Consider the following 15,404-nt stretch of genomic DNA (forward strand, 5'->3'; position numbering starts at 1 on the left):
CGAGTGCTAGTGATGGGCGTCAAACCTTCCCAAATATCGATATTTTGCAGTCGATAGTTGAGTGCAAAATCATCGTAAGGATTTTCCGACTTCGGTTTAATATGACTTTTATAGCTATTTCATGTTTATTCCATAGATTTATTATTGCGGTTGTCCTTCTATGTTGTCAAGTGCGCTTGATTTATGTAACAGCAGCACGTGTAAAATAATATCATCGATTGTTTTCGATACAGATTGGCGAATGATGTGTGAAATATTGGATGAATTAAATTACACTTTAAACGTTACACAATTTAGAATACATTTAGTTAAAAACTGTGTACATTTTAAAGTAAAACTGACTAAATTCACTTAGAGTTTTAATTTTATACTCACTGGGGACATGTAGGTATTTTTTTCGAAGTTTAACCGATGTCTGAGGTTCCAATACCAACAGCGTGACAAAAAACAATGGTTAGGTATTGAAGGCACAAAAAACCCAGAGCCAAAATCATTATCCTTCCATGAATACTTAAACAACTAGAAGATACTATTTTACGACAACAGCAAACATTTTGAAGTGTAAAACGATGATTCAATTTAAATAATTTATAGTTTACTTGTTTGCCAGCGCTAAAGACAATGAAGGTGACTACAGCGAAATAATTGCTATTGTATTTCTCACACCCGACGCACTTGACAATGGCGTGTCATTGTATCCGATATAATTCTTACCTCACTCGTGAGCCCGAGCAGACGTGATCCGATTTATTAATCATTATTTTCGACACGGATCAACCTTAGGTGGCACTCCAACTTCATTACGCTAATTATAGCCTGACCAATGTTCGAAGGTAGATGACTCGCAAGCTTCATTAAATGAAGCCATACTTTTAAAGCGCTCATTTAACCCTATGTAAATTAATTGTGCCCACTTTGCACTTTAATTAAACCACACTATGCATACATAGTGGTGCAATTACATGTCGATCTGTATTAAGTTATAGGTGCTGTAGTTGAACATACAAAATCCGATTCGATTTCTATCAAAATTATGATAACGTTTTGAAGTCGATCCCCTCACTATAGACAGTTGAGTTCTCCGTTGTTGCTTTTTTCCCATTTACGAGTTTCACGGCGACCGTTGCCTGAAACTTACACGTACCCAGAATATAAATGCTAGGCACCATCCCTTTTCCACCAGTACATACAGACACGCTCTGTCTCGTTCTTCCCACAAATAAAAATGTGTAGCCACCTCAATGTTCAAATAGAAATTGCAATATCCATTTTCCCCTTGCGTTTCAAACTCAACCTTGTTTGTAGCAACCTTAAGGCTGTTATTCAAGTAACTTGGGGCTTCATTTTAAGGCACTTTATATTTACGAAAGGAAAATGTTGTCTTTTTCGAACCAGTTGCAGTTAAAATCCTCCGTCCCTGTTGCCTGCCCGTTGTGGCTGGGCATATCTAAAATCATCTGGACCAAGTAAAGCGATTACTTCAGCAGCGACTTTTTGAAAATGTGCAAACTTATTAATTCTGGCATTTAAGCGGCAAATTGCGTTCCCAACAAATTACTTTGGAATTAAATAACATCAAACAATTTAAAATAAGATCCTTCGGTTTACGACGCTGTGTATTTATGATGCGAATGGAGAAAAGTGTAGGTAGTGTGCAGTCTACCAGCTATTCGTCATCCCACACAGGTCGTAACATCCTACCGAGGAAAACTAAGATTATTACTCCTCCTACGTGATTTCTAAATGTATAAAACTTATGTTAATATTAAGCAGGTAAAATTTTATGTTAGTTTCAGCTTTGTGTTGCTTAACCAGGGCCTTCAAATAAAAGGTGTCGTAAGAGACGGCAAAGAATTGCAATACCTAAGTACGTGATTGGAAACATGGTGCAGTTTAAATTTCTGTTTAAAAACTGTCTCGTATGCACTGAAGATTCTGGCCACACCGCGTATTTTTAAAGTAAAATTTTCCATTCCGGAATAATTCGATCAATAGTCATTATCATTTCCTTGAATTAATGGCTGCGCCGAGAACCTCCAAATTGGCGTTGCAGCACAAAAATAAAAACAAATTGCAAGTCCTCTTCAGAGAAAACACAAAAATTTGTTTTACACAATCCGAATCATCTGACTGATTAAAATCCGGGGAATAAATATTTCATGGCAATAAACGATGACCTAAAAAAGCAATGTAAGCGATTTCTATGGCAGGATAAGAAAAAGTTTAATTAGCAAAATTCAAATCTCCCGCGCGTCGAAAAGTCCAAAGCGAAATAGTGCAATTGAGTGCGTGAGCGCATCCAGGAATGTCGGGACTCAGGACATCGTCCCGGACCGGTTTCACACTTCACCGCTTCGAACTTACCGTATTGCACATTCAACTAACTGGTGAATATCATAATGATGTGGTATTTTCTAATCATTTTGGCTTTCTTGCTAAAACTTCCAAAGACCTATAATCGATAGACACTTTCAAGTCAATATTTTTCAGAAGTGGAGGGCCACAGTTTTATTTGAAACTGTTTTTGCACCCCAAGTGAAATGGATTCATATGTTCTGCATTAACTCCTTCAATGACTTTAGGAGAAGCTTTTGTCTAAGGCAAAAGCATTAGGTACCTACTGAATATCAGTATTTTTATAAGTTTTTCAGAAATATATAGACGTAAACAAGACTATTAGAAAAAGTCTTGTGATTTGACTAAAGAGTCTAGAAAATTCCGCAAAAAATACAATTTATGACCATTACTAATTAACATTACAAATAACCACAGAAATTAACCTAATTCCTTTCAAAACTTTCAGGCAAACCACATCACAACGCGAACAGTTTCCCAGTACACATTAACAGTCATAAATTGCAAGAAATACCAATTTAACCGTTGACATTTGAGTACTAAGTAATGCATTCAGCACACTAATGAACTAGTATTGATCTTCAGCACACGGCCATTGTACAGACCATGTACGTGATTATATATAGTGCACACTCGCATACCTATAATCGAATTAGCAGTGCCTATTACGCTGTGACTCGGATGGAACTCGTATTGTTAATTAGGTGACTTAACCCCCGATAATCTTGCTTGATTTTGTAGTGTTCATGTTTGGTTAGAGAAGCTTGTAATTTATTGTTAATCTCAACTGAGAGAACGGGATGTTTAACGCGTTGTTGTGAATTGGATCAGTAATTGTTATGATGAAAATATGGTGAACATTTCAGTTTTTTATGAGCCTATGGCTTTTCTCTAAACGCTATAGGAGTATCTTGCTTGCCTAGAAGAATGAGATGACCTATAGATATGCTTTTATGATGAAAATACGATGATTTTTTGGGAGGTAAGCCTATTGCTTTTCTCAAGAGGATACCAAAGTATTTCTGATAAAAAGCAAGTAAATAATCATCAATAATGACACATGCATGTACATAAATATTTGTGTAGAACACGTTAAGTGGTAGGAGTGAGCTCGCGGACAAGATTTACGTTTTAGCCTCCCGCTGTTACGCTAGCCGCCTCTATACATTATTATGTTTAGTTTTAATAAATTATTTCGCGTCTTGTAAATTACGTTTTATGGAGATAACGAGTACTAGCTCTGTGTAAACCAGTGTACCGTTCAGATATATTAGAAGGAGGCTAACAACTTCGTAATTAGTATTATAACACCTGCCTGCAAACATAGGCTTTGGATGTTCGATTTTATTTATTTTCACATTTGCTGCTTTATAGACAGAAGATTGATTTTCGATAAAGTTGTGCTTTTCTTAGTCAGTTTTATATTGCACTATTAATATATTTTAGAACTAGAGGACTGAAAATGTAGCTGCCCTTAATATTTGGAGACAAAAACTTAGACAGGCTTAAACTATTTTACTCAAGTAATTTAACTAAAGCTCGCCTTATGCATTTCAAATGAATTACAATTATTTCAAAAGTAAGGTCTATGATCTCATCTTAGGCAATCCACTTACAAGTATTCAGAAGTTCGTTAATACTAAACGTCCCCACGTTTACTAGACTCCTTTGATATTGCGATGAAAGTCATAGTTACTAGAATTCAACTTTGAAGATTTATTAAATCACTAGCTGTTGCCCGCAACTTCGTCTGCGTGGGCAATATAGAATAGTCAAAATACTACTTATCCCGTAGGTGCATTCTTTCACGTGACAGTATAATTAGGATTAGCACTTAGCAGTCGCATAGATTCATTGATCAAGGTTGTGTTGTGGATGTGACCATTTATCTAAACAAAAGAAGTAAAGTTTGTGACGTTGTGAATATCTCTGGATCTAGTCAGCCAATTTGGAAAATTATTACCTATGGTGCGTAAGTAATTTTCACAGGAAACAGTTATAATCTATGTCTATATGCTTTGATCTCAGTGGCGTGCACTTGGAGAGGCCTATGTCCAGCAGTGGACTGCGATAGGCTGATGATGATGATGATGATGATATGCTTTGAGTCTGACAAAGCTGTCATTTGTACATTTTCTGCAGCTGCTGCGACTAATCAGAAGCCAGAAAGTCTGTCAGTCTTACCATGGATATCGGCTTGTATAGTTGACTGGATTGAAGATAGGTAGATAGGTAGTCGCTCCAAGCAAAATATTGGTACTCAAACAGATTCGGTGACTGGAAGCCAACACCAACATAGTTGGGGAATAGCCGGATGGATGATAAAATGAGTCATCATCATCAGCAGGCGCATGAGGTAGGATAGTTTCACTACTGGGGAGAAACACTTGTATGACGGGGATTTTCTGTGCACTTACTCACTATGGTAAGGCTGACCCCACATTAGGCGTGCGCGATCCTCGGGCGTGTGAGTAGCGCGGGCGTCGCGAGCACGCTGCATGAACGTCGCGTTTTGCTGCCCTGCGGCATGTGTGAAGAGTGCAAGCGACGCGGCGCTCGAGTTGCGTTCTTACCCCTTCGCCTGCTATCCCCGCCACCCGCTAAACGCCTTAGCAGTTAAACGTCAAGGAGAGCGGCGCGTGCGCGCCGCGACCTCGCTGTAGGTAAATGCCGCAGGGCAGCAAAACGCGACGTTCATGCAGCGTGCTCGCGACGCCCGCGCTACTCACACGCCCGAGGATCGCGCACGCCTAATGTGGGGGAAGCCTAAGCCGGGACTCCACCGAAATGTTTGCATTAGTTCACGAATAGGCAAAATGTACGTATCTGTGAGAGTCCACTTCATGTGTTCGTACTTGAAACCTGCAGTTTTGCCAAGATTTTCAAAATGTACGCTCTCAATTTGTCATTTCTTGGTGGAGCCAGCAAATCAAAAGAAACAGAAGTGTTGTATACTGGGCGTCACTACCGCACACCAGGAAAATTTCGTTTATATACCATATTTTGTGTCACACGTAAACAGGACGACAGTAAGTAAAAAAAGTCCACCGAAAAACTTTCAAAGATCTGATGAACGAACAAATCAGACCTGACTTGGTCACCTGGGGCCAATCAGAGCTCTATGAAGCGATCATATGCTTTGGCTCCTACTGTTATTGTGGTTTCTGAAAATTTATTCACCTCATTCAACGATGAATGTAATTCTGATGGTACTATTAAGAACACTTGCTTAGCGCAGAAGCTGACGTTGGCAGGTCGACTCTTTTGACTTCTCGAATAGGATACCATTGGTTTTTGTGCAATGCACACCTGCAATGCATGCTGGATTAGGATAGGATACAGGTGGATAGGATTTGCAACAGAAAACAATTCTGTCTTTGTGATTGAATGACATCAAACGTAGTTTTATATACCTAAAAGGTGTTTTTTTAGACTTGGCTCGGGTCTTACTGAGACTGTTCGTAATCGTGACCAGTGTATTTGCGATCAGAAGTTGAAAGTAAGCATGTCTCTGGTATGCGACGCGCAATTTGTACGTTTTCAGACGCATAAAGCATTTTACGTGTGTATGGTATTAAATCGAGAAAGCTCCCATTTCTTATCTGCACTTTGTATCTGGGCTTGTTCTTAAAGCTACAGAATCCTACATTACCTACCTACCTCACGCTGAGCAGCACTTGCGAGAGACAGATCCTCCTTTCTTCTAGGATTAAGTTTACATACTTTGCATCAGAAAAAATAATGAAGGTCTACTTAATACTATTCACTCAAAGTAATTTGTTTTAAGGCCACCACATTAGTGGAAGAGAAGCTAAACTATGTTTATGAAAAAATCCTGATATAAACTCCATCTGTAACTTTAAATGATAATTAATTGTTATACTAAAGTCATCATTTTGACATAATATTCAAAAATAATTTAGATGGCACCGTTTTAAATTTGGCTGAGAACTATTATTTTCCTTTCATCAAGGTAATAATTATAATTGGATTTTGATGTGGCACGGCAAACTGACAAACACTATTGAAATGTCTATCGAAAAATTACACTACGTGTTAAAATATGGTGAATTACGGAAAATACACAACTCCATCTGTTGAAATAATAATCCTCTATAAAGAATGTATGGTAATTTATTGTCATTTACCACCTCGCTCCTTTGACAAATTTTATGTATTTTATTTAACACAGATTACCACAGATGGAGCTACTTTAACCTTGGCTAAACACAATTTTCATTTTTTTTTCTTCCGAAGTTACTTATGAAGGTGTGATTTTCTGTGTAAAGGTTAATAATAGGCCGATCAACTAATATAAGTACAACATTCAAATGTAAAGTTTTGACAAACAGATTGCGTGTCGTAATATTTTACATCTTGAATTCACAAAATTAATCATATCTTTTGATAGAGTGAATCGATTTCGATGAAACAAAAACTAAGTAATACCCCAAGTTACGTAGAATTTTTGTATATAAGCATTGTCTGCATTGAATTCGTAGATTTTACGTGAATCCCGAACGAACAAACAGATAAACAGACAAACAGACAAAAATGACAAAAATGATGGAAATGGGTTCTGTTAGTTATCCTTTAACATGCTGGCTATTTTTTTTGCCAATTTCTTCAATGTACAAAAATTACTTTTCTACAGATTTATTATATGTATAGATGAGAGTACCTACGTATGTGCGACCTTTAACAACCTGTATACTTACTAATATCTACTTAGGTACTTAATTATAATAGGTGAAGGGAAGCTTAAGCTGGTTGTTTGCTTGAATGCGTTGGTCTCAGTAAATACTGGATTCGAAAAAATATTTCAGTGTTAAATTACCAACTTACGACTAACAACAAATTTTATTTTGTTTATCCAGGAGAGCGAAATATTTCTTTGAGGATACCGGTGAATTTACTGGTGAAAGCTGTAGAAGAAAACTGTTGCAAAATAATTTGACGAAATAAGATGATAATGCAGATCAGGTAAGTCATAGTAAAATTCAATAATCTTGCAAAATAATACAGCTGATATACGAAACCAAATGCACAATAACTAAATCAAGGTAAACAGCAAAGCAAACAATTCGGCTTCCTCATCATACCGCAACACTAGGTGCGTAGTTTATGACTACATTAATTATGCTTAAGCATATCCTAATTACTGTAATGGTATTAGCCTGAGAGGGGGTGGTCAGGGGGAATTCACGTGCTTCGAAACACTGATGTGAATTCCGTATAATTATGTATCACACTAGGTATAGATGTGAAAGTTTGACTGTATGAATGTTTGTTACTCTTTCTCGAATAACTACAGCTACAAGACAATCGATCATAAGGGCACTTGGTGCGATGGGCCCACCAATAGGTGAAGTTGTCATTTCATCCGTATTTCAAAAGCCAGAAAGTCTGACAACCAGTTGTACCAAAGCCCAAGTTCCTGGGTTGCGGAGGGCAGCTAGGCTTCTGCTCCATGTAGGACACTGGGTACTCAGGTGCCAGGTCAAGAAACTAACCCCAACATGGTTGGGAAACAGCTAGGCAGATGATCAGAAATCCATGGATTTTTAATTCAGGTGAGAGGAAATAATTTCTTAGGGAAGCGAGTGACACCGCAGGCACTGTTAGTTCTACATAATTATGTATAGACATAAATACTTGGTATTATGTCGGAAACAAAGCGATTTACTGGCTAGGTAATTAGTTAAGATCACGTTATCGTCAGCTGGCGTATTGAGGAAGTTAGGCAAGCGACGCACTTTGTATTGTGTGGTTTTCGGGTCTTCGATACGGTAAGAAAGTTGTTTACGTATTAAGGTACAAATGGATTGCCATAACAATACTTGTTTGCTATAGAGTTCAAATTCGTTGATGTATTGTTTTTTTTTTCAAAATATTAAATAAGTACCTATATCAAAACGTAGATCAATAGCAACCTGTGCTTTACCTACTCCTTAAATAAACAAGCACCTTGATAGGTCAGTTGCTTTGTACAACCATTAATTAAAGTAGGTCGCAACACGTTTTCAACTTATCAACCAAATGGATTTTTTATGGACATGCCTCCCTCCAATATCTATGTAGAAGTATGTTTAAGGACCTTTAAGTATCAACAGAAGCAATTAATTATCACGTGTCGGATCTGACCTTTTAGATTACTAAATGATCAGCGGCCACTGATCACCTGTAACTGCAAATACGTCGCCGTCAGCTAATTACATTTAAATTCCCTATTCGAAATTCAAACGATGCAGTAGGTAGTATGTGTTACACCCATTTTTAAAGAGTTATGGCGTGAGGAAAATCACACAGTATGTCGTCTTTGTAATTAAGCAAAGAAGGCGAAGACGACAGAAGACGGGGGGTTGCGCCGTGGAGAATGTTCTCGGATCTCATTTCCATGCAAATGAGGGTAGCACTTGTTATACATCAGATGACGGTAGGCAGACGCGATAACAGCTTCAGCGGGCGTCGAGACGACGCACTAACTCGGTCGGGTTATACTTGATCGATAAGTAATACGTTATGATAATGACTTCGACATGCCGCACACTATTTAGATTTTGATACGACTCTTAATGAAAAACAGGGATTGTAAACTGTTTTTCAAATCGAATGTTAAACTATATGTGTTGCTGCGAACTCTATAATTGAGGAGAAACTGATAAAATTCTGTGCAACTTAATTAGGGGACCGGTGATCTTCGCGTTGAAGTTTCTAAAACCCCACAACTTTAGCTCTGTTGAAACTACTGTTACAGCCTTTTTATCGTCCCACTGCTGGGCACAGGCCTCCTCTCACAAGGAGAAGGATTGAGCATTAATCACCACGCTTGCTTAATGCGGGTTGGTGATTTCAGACTATAAGTCCAGGTTTCCTCAAGATGTTTTCCTTCACCTTTTTATCAGCCATTGGTGTCCAAGATATACTTAGAAAGTACATACAAACATAGAAAAGTTGCATTGGTACTTGCCTGACCTGGAATCGAACCCACACCCACATACTCGAGAGGTTGGTTCTTTACCCACTAGGCCACCACGACTTTCACTACAACTACTAATTCTTAATTTTATACTAATTTCATTATCTTTCAATCCAAATCCAATGAATATACGACGGAAGCAGATATGTATATGTATATCTCATGAGATAAAACCAGAGCCTATCTTATATTAAGTATGTAAGAAATCAAAAACTCGAATACAGAAATAGTTTTATTTCAGTCGCTTATAAAAATAAAATCCAAGTTCTGACTTATGTACTACACTTATGCTGAATAAACCTAATATTCTTGCTCATTCTTCTTTTTCTTTTTCAATTTCATCAATTAATTGTAATATCCCCATTTTGAGTTTGCGCTTCTCTCTATTTGAGAAATTCTTGATATCAGGTAAGATGCTTTTGAAGAATTTTAAGTCATCATTATCTTCTTCTACTGCTGTTGGGCCGTCTGAGGAATACTTTCTTTTTTTAGGTCCGTCGCTACACGACGGGTCACTTGTAGATTGGGATGCTTCTCTTTCTGGAGACTTCGTATTGCTCACGTCTGGTTTGATATCCACAACAGTTTCCCAATCTTCTACAATGCAATAATTGTTTGTTTCTTCATTATCATCAGCAGGCAAAAAAGTCGCATTAAGCGGATTTTCTGAATTTTCGTTGTCTTCTGAGTTTGGTCTATAAATAAAAAAAATATATATAAATATGTACTCGTCTCCATTTTTATATAGAAATCTTTCTTGGTGAAGTATTACAACTTACCCTGTGATTCTTAAAAAGGGATCTAAAAACCTCAAGTGGTCATAAAGGTAATATTTCTTGCAAGCATGGAAATTATCACCAGATTGGCGGGTTAGTTTGGATTTATATCTTGTGAACGATGACCTTATACCTTTCCACCTGGCTTTGAGTTCATCAACTGGAATAGAAAAAACAACTTGAAATGAAAAAAAAAGCAGGAAGAGGAGTTGGAATGAAATGGATTAATTACTATTAGCTTCTGTTAGTTTGATAAAAGTGTTCTTACTAGTACAATCTTCATGTAATTCATTTCTAACATGTGCTGCCACTTTTGTCCAAGCCATCTCCGAGAATCTCGTTCTGTATGTGTCCATATTCGGATCGTATATTTCAGGGTACTTCTGAATAATTTTAACAAATCCAGTCATTAGGTTCGGGTTGTCCCTCATGGTGACCTGTTGAAAGAAAAATGCAACGTTATAAAAGGCTTAAAGGCTAATTTTGCACGATACCTATATCAATAGGTGCTCAAGTATGTTTTAAGTCAAAAATGGTTGGGTATGATCATTAATTTAAATAAAATTTATAATAAAAAACATGATTATATACCTAATCCGTACTATATCGGTTATAATTTTTTACAGCATTATTCCGATCAAAACTATTTTTCCGAAATTAAGCATTTCTGTCCACAATTGTTTCGCTACTAGTAGGTGTAGTTCGAATATTAGACTAGACTGACAAGCTTCAAAACGTAATTCTTTAGTTTCCTACAAGTGTCGCATGCTAGATAATTTCTGCACGCGTTGTCTTAAACTATCGATACTATAGCAATGAAGCTATGTCACTACTCGTGGTAGCACGCCTACACTCTAGCCACGTGTTAAAAAGGTCACAGAATGCAGTAATTACATTTTATTTTTAAAACCAAATGTCAAAGGAATTCTGCGAAAAACCAATGTTAAAAGCTTTTGAATGCAAAGCTAGAGTTGTTTTTGGTGGTAACAACTCTCTATGAGATCATAATTTCTGCAGATGAATTTGGTGCTTAATTATTTTATTTCAGTAATTTTTACCCTTTCAAAATTAAAATAAATAATATAAAAAAATAATGAATGCCATATTTCAATGATTATTTTTCCGACCCAAATATCGACCAATAGAATTGCACCATTCGACGTCACGTGGTACAACCTACATGGTATTATACTGATCATTTTTTGAATATTTTCTCTGGTAGTTGCTATATATAAAAAACAAAACATGATCCAGTCAAATTAACCACACGTCAAACTGACAGGTTGTGGCCGACATTTGGGACGGAAAAATAATCCCCCGAATACCACACGAGCTTCAAAATTATCTGGCATTTCCCGAAATACCCGATAATTTTGAAGCTCTTGTGGTATTATAAGTGATTATTTTTCCGACCCAAATATCGACCAATAGAATTGCACCATTCGACGTCACGTGGTACAACCTACATGGTATTATACTGATAATTTTTTTTGAATATTTTCTCTGGTCGTTGCTATGTCAAACTGACAGGTTGTGGCCGACATTTGGGACGGAAAAATAATCCCCCGAATACCACACGAGCTTCAAAATTATCTGGCATTTCCCTCAAGGTTCCCTGCAAACAAATAAAGTCGTCAAGTTTTCCAGGAAAAATCACTCGCGCTTCGCGCTCGTGATTTTTTAACCTGAAAAACTCCCCTGCAACTCGGATTTGGTTCGAAAGGGGGCTGTGAGGCTGCTATACATGCTTTCTCCACATTTTTAGACTCAAAAATAGGTGAGGTCATCCTTAAGGTTGACATAAAGAACGCTTTTAATTCGGTTAACAGGGACACCTTGTTGGCCGAGGCCAAAAAAGAATTACCCGAAATTTATAGTTACCTTTGGCAATGTTACAGGCACCCTTCTAAATTACTTTACAAGGACCATGTTTTGGAATCTGCAGTTGGATGCCAACAGGGTGACCCCCTTGGGCCGGTCATTTTCAGCTTGGCTATTCACCCCATAATAGAGAAACTAAATTCAAAATTTAACGCCTGGTATTTGGATGACGGGACCCTAGGAGGAGATAGTGAAACTGTTTACCAAGACCTCATATTCCTAAAAGAAAAATTTCATTCGATTGGACTGGATCTAAATTTATCAAAATGTGAAATTTTTGTTCCTGACATCCCGGACAGACAGACAATCATATCAAAATTTAATGTCATAGCACCTCAAATTAAAATTCTGGACGAAACATCATTGCACCTCCTAGGTTCACCTATTTTGGAAGAAAGTTTCACAACATTCATAGATAACAAAATTTCAAATTTTAATGACATTTCGGATAGACTTTTTAAAATTAATCTTCATTCGGCTTTTACCTTAGTAAAATACTGTTGTTTTGGCCCAAAATTTATATACAACCTTCGCTCCTCTCCCTTATGGAAGCAGCCACATCTTTTAGACAGAATTGACCAAATTATCCGTGCTACTCTTACATCTGTTTTTAATTTGGCCTTGGACGACCGAGCGTGGCTTCAAGCCACCCTTCGGATCAGATTCGGTGGCCTCGGTGTCCGCAAAATTTCCAGTTTAAGTCTACCGGCGTTCCTATCCTCGGTCTGCGGCACTAAGGAGTTGACCAGAAAAATTTTAGCCCCTTCACTAGTCGATTCTGAGGTGCCGTGTCTGACTGATGGCATGAACGCCTGGAAAGTGGCTTGCCCAAACACAGCCTTCCCTGAAAACCCGGCTTCCCAGAGACAGTGGGACGAACCGCTCTGCAGATTGACGAGAAATAAACTAATTGAAACATCTGTCAATACTGCTGAGCGTGCCCGCCTACTGGCTGTGGGAGAGTGGGAGTCAGGGCTATGGCTTCACGCACTGCCGTCACCCAGCGTTGGGACCATGCTGGGTGACACTACATTCCGGCTCGCTACATGCCTACGCCTCGGCGCTCCCACTGCGGCTCCGCATCGCTGCCAGTGCGGTGAATCTGTGGACCGCCTTGGGCACCATGGTCTTTCCTGTAGCAAAAGTGCTGGTCGCATGGCACGACACGCCAGCATAAATGACATTATCCGTCGTGCTCTTGTCACCGCCGGAGTGCCAGCCATTTTAGAACCCAGAGGCTTGGCACGCGACGATGGCAAGAGACCAGACGGGATGTCTATAATGCCTTGGAAGATGGGAAGGTCTTTGGTGTGGGACGCAACCTGCGTCGACACCCTTGCACCTTCCCACCTTCCCAGTACGGCGAGCTGTGTCGGTGCAGCTGCTGCGGCCGCGGAAAACCTCAAGCGGCACAAATATGTAAACCTCACCGGCAATTGCATTTTTGAGCCGTTTGGGGTTGAAACCCTGGGACCATGGGGCCCAAGTGCCCACAGACTATTTCGAGATATTAGTAAGCGATTAGTGGAGTCCACTCGTGACCAAAGGGCTGGCCTATACTTCGGTCAAAGGATATGCATTGCCATCCAGCGTGGCAATGCAGCCAGCCTTTTGGGCACGATCCCAGCTGACAGCGATGCGGATGAATATTTTGATACCTAGTTTTAATATTTCCCTATTATAGATTAATATTGATTATTATGAATAAAAACATTTATTATCTATATCTATACATATAATAAATTTATACTTAATCGGCTAAATAAAACTACTACTACCTACCTACCTAATCGCATTTGATTCTATAGGTATAAATAAAATCGTTCTTCTTAGTAGGTATTTACTTTGACATTTATTTACAGTAGGTACCTAACCTAGTTATAGTACCGGTCGAACACAATGGTGACTACTCGCAACTTCCGCGCACAGGTACCTACGCGCATTTGGCCCAAACCTCACGCGCACCTTTCCCACTACCTACCTAAAAATGGTTTCTGCGCATCGACTCGTGCGATGTTCTGTGACGTCACAAAGTTTAACTAGAACTAGGTATGCCTACTTAAGTCATTTAAATCTAACATCAGGAGATACGATTTCTTAAATCAATCGATATAAAAATCACACACGCCTATCACTGCGATAACAGATTGTTATGACGCGTTTGTTTTGATGATTCGGCCGCCAGCCGCCATTCACAACACCCACTTGGTATGTACGCGTCACTCACTCGCATAGTGGCTGTTGCTTTAGCTATACAATTACATTTCCGTTCAACGTTGTGGTAAATGCAATAGATACTGTGATAAAACTGTACATAGTACTAAATAAGATATTATAAACTTACTTCTGTTATTCCCAGGCTGTGATTAAGGAAAATATTTGTTTACACGATAAAACACTGTGACCTTCCTCTCAACTCGTAGTATACTGACGCGCCACACGGCCACGCCGCGATACCTCCATCTTACTTTTATCAGTATGTTAGAAGAGGACGGAGCGATGCGGTCGGTTGGACGACGCCACAGCGAAGCGATGTTGCCGTGCCGCTCTACGTCCCCCACGCGCGAGTTATTTGTTCAACACACTATTTAGCGCTCAACGTAAAATAGACTTTAACAATAAGCAATAAGATTTATATTCCAATGCGAGTAAATGGATAAAGACAGAGTTTGTAGCCGTTTGGCGCGAAACTCTTCGTGACTAACGTCGTATTGCTGCCGACATGTTACTTGTCAACGAGTATTTTTTAGTGTTAATTATACATACCCGGATAATCACAGATTAGTGTTGTACAACTACTTAAAAATGTTTTTGTATAATTAGATTTTAATTGTCAGCGTTTGTAATTGGAGTTTATTTATTGCACATTTTTACGGTTCTAAAGAGAGGCTAGTTTATATTTATCCTTTGAGGTCGTTTTAGTTTTGTTTTTATTTTTATAAATATTGCAGCATTGATCAGCTGTGAGTAAAACAAAAACGTGGAATGTGTCAGCTGCTTATGCGCAGTGTAGGTAAAAGTCGTGTGGAGGAAAAGTTTTTTGCCCTAGCAGTTAGGCAATTGTCTGCAAGTCTGTCATTATATCCAGCGATTTTATCAACTTTTAGGCCTGCCTGCTCATGCTAAACGCGATTTTAAGTACTTTTAAGTACCTACTTTGACACTAAATGTATCTTTAGTTGCAAATTACTCATTCATAAATACACACACGCGTTTATTTATTAATATCTCAATCTCATACGATGCAGGGGTAATTGCAGGTGAAGGGTTAAGATGGTACAATTATATGTTTAAGTAATGTTAGCCGGCTCCTTACAGTTCCCTGTTTGGTATAGGGCCACCCCATCGGTTCCCAGGGGTGTCATAGAAGTAATAAGGGATTATGCAGGGGTAGACAACACCATCTTCCTTTA

General features: G+C 38.6%; 1 protein-coding gene across 1 annotated transcript; it reads right to left on the reverse strand.

The window, feature by feature from the left end:
- Positions 1-9,553: 9,553 nt before the first annotated feature.
- On the reverse strand, positions 9,554-14,493 carry LOC110383956 (uncharacterized). Its single transcript, XM_021344946.3, has 4 exons — positions 14,336-14,493; positions 10,379-10,547; positions 10,114-10,270; positions 9,554-10,029 (listed from the first exon to the last, which is right to left on the reverse strand). Exons 2-4 carry the CDS (start codon positions 10,539-10,541, stop codon positions 9,648-9,650), a joined length of 702 nt encoding a protein of 233 aa, XP_021200621.3. The 5' UTR covers positions 10,542-10,547; positions 14,336-14,493; the 3' UTR covers positions 9,554-9,647.
- Between the last annotated feature and the right edge of the window lie 911 nt (positions 14,494-15,404).

This window comes from Helicoverpa armigera, chromosome 12 (genome assembly GCF_030705265.1).
Source record: "Helicoverpa armigera isolate CAAS_96S chromosome 12, ASM3070526v1, whole genome shotgun sequence".
NCBI classification, from domain to species: domain Eukaryota; kingdom Metazoa; phylum Arthropoda; class Insecta; order Lepidoptera; family Noctuidae; genus Helicoverpa; species Helicoverpa armigera.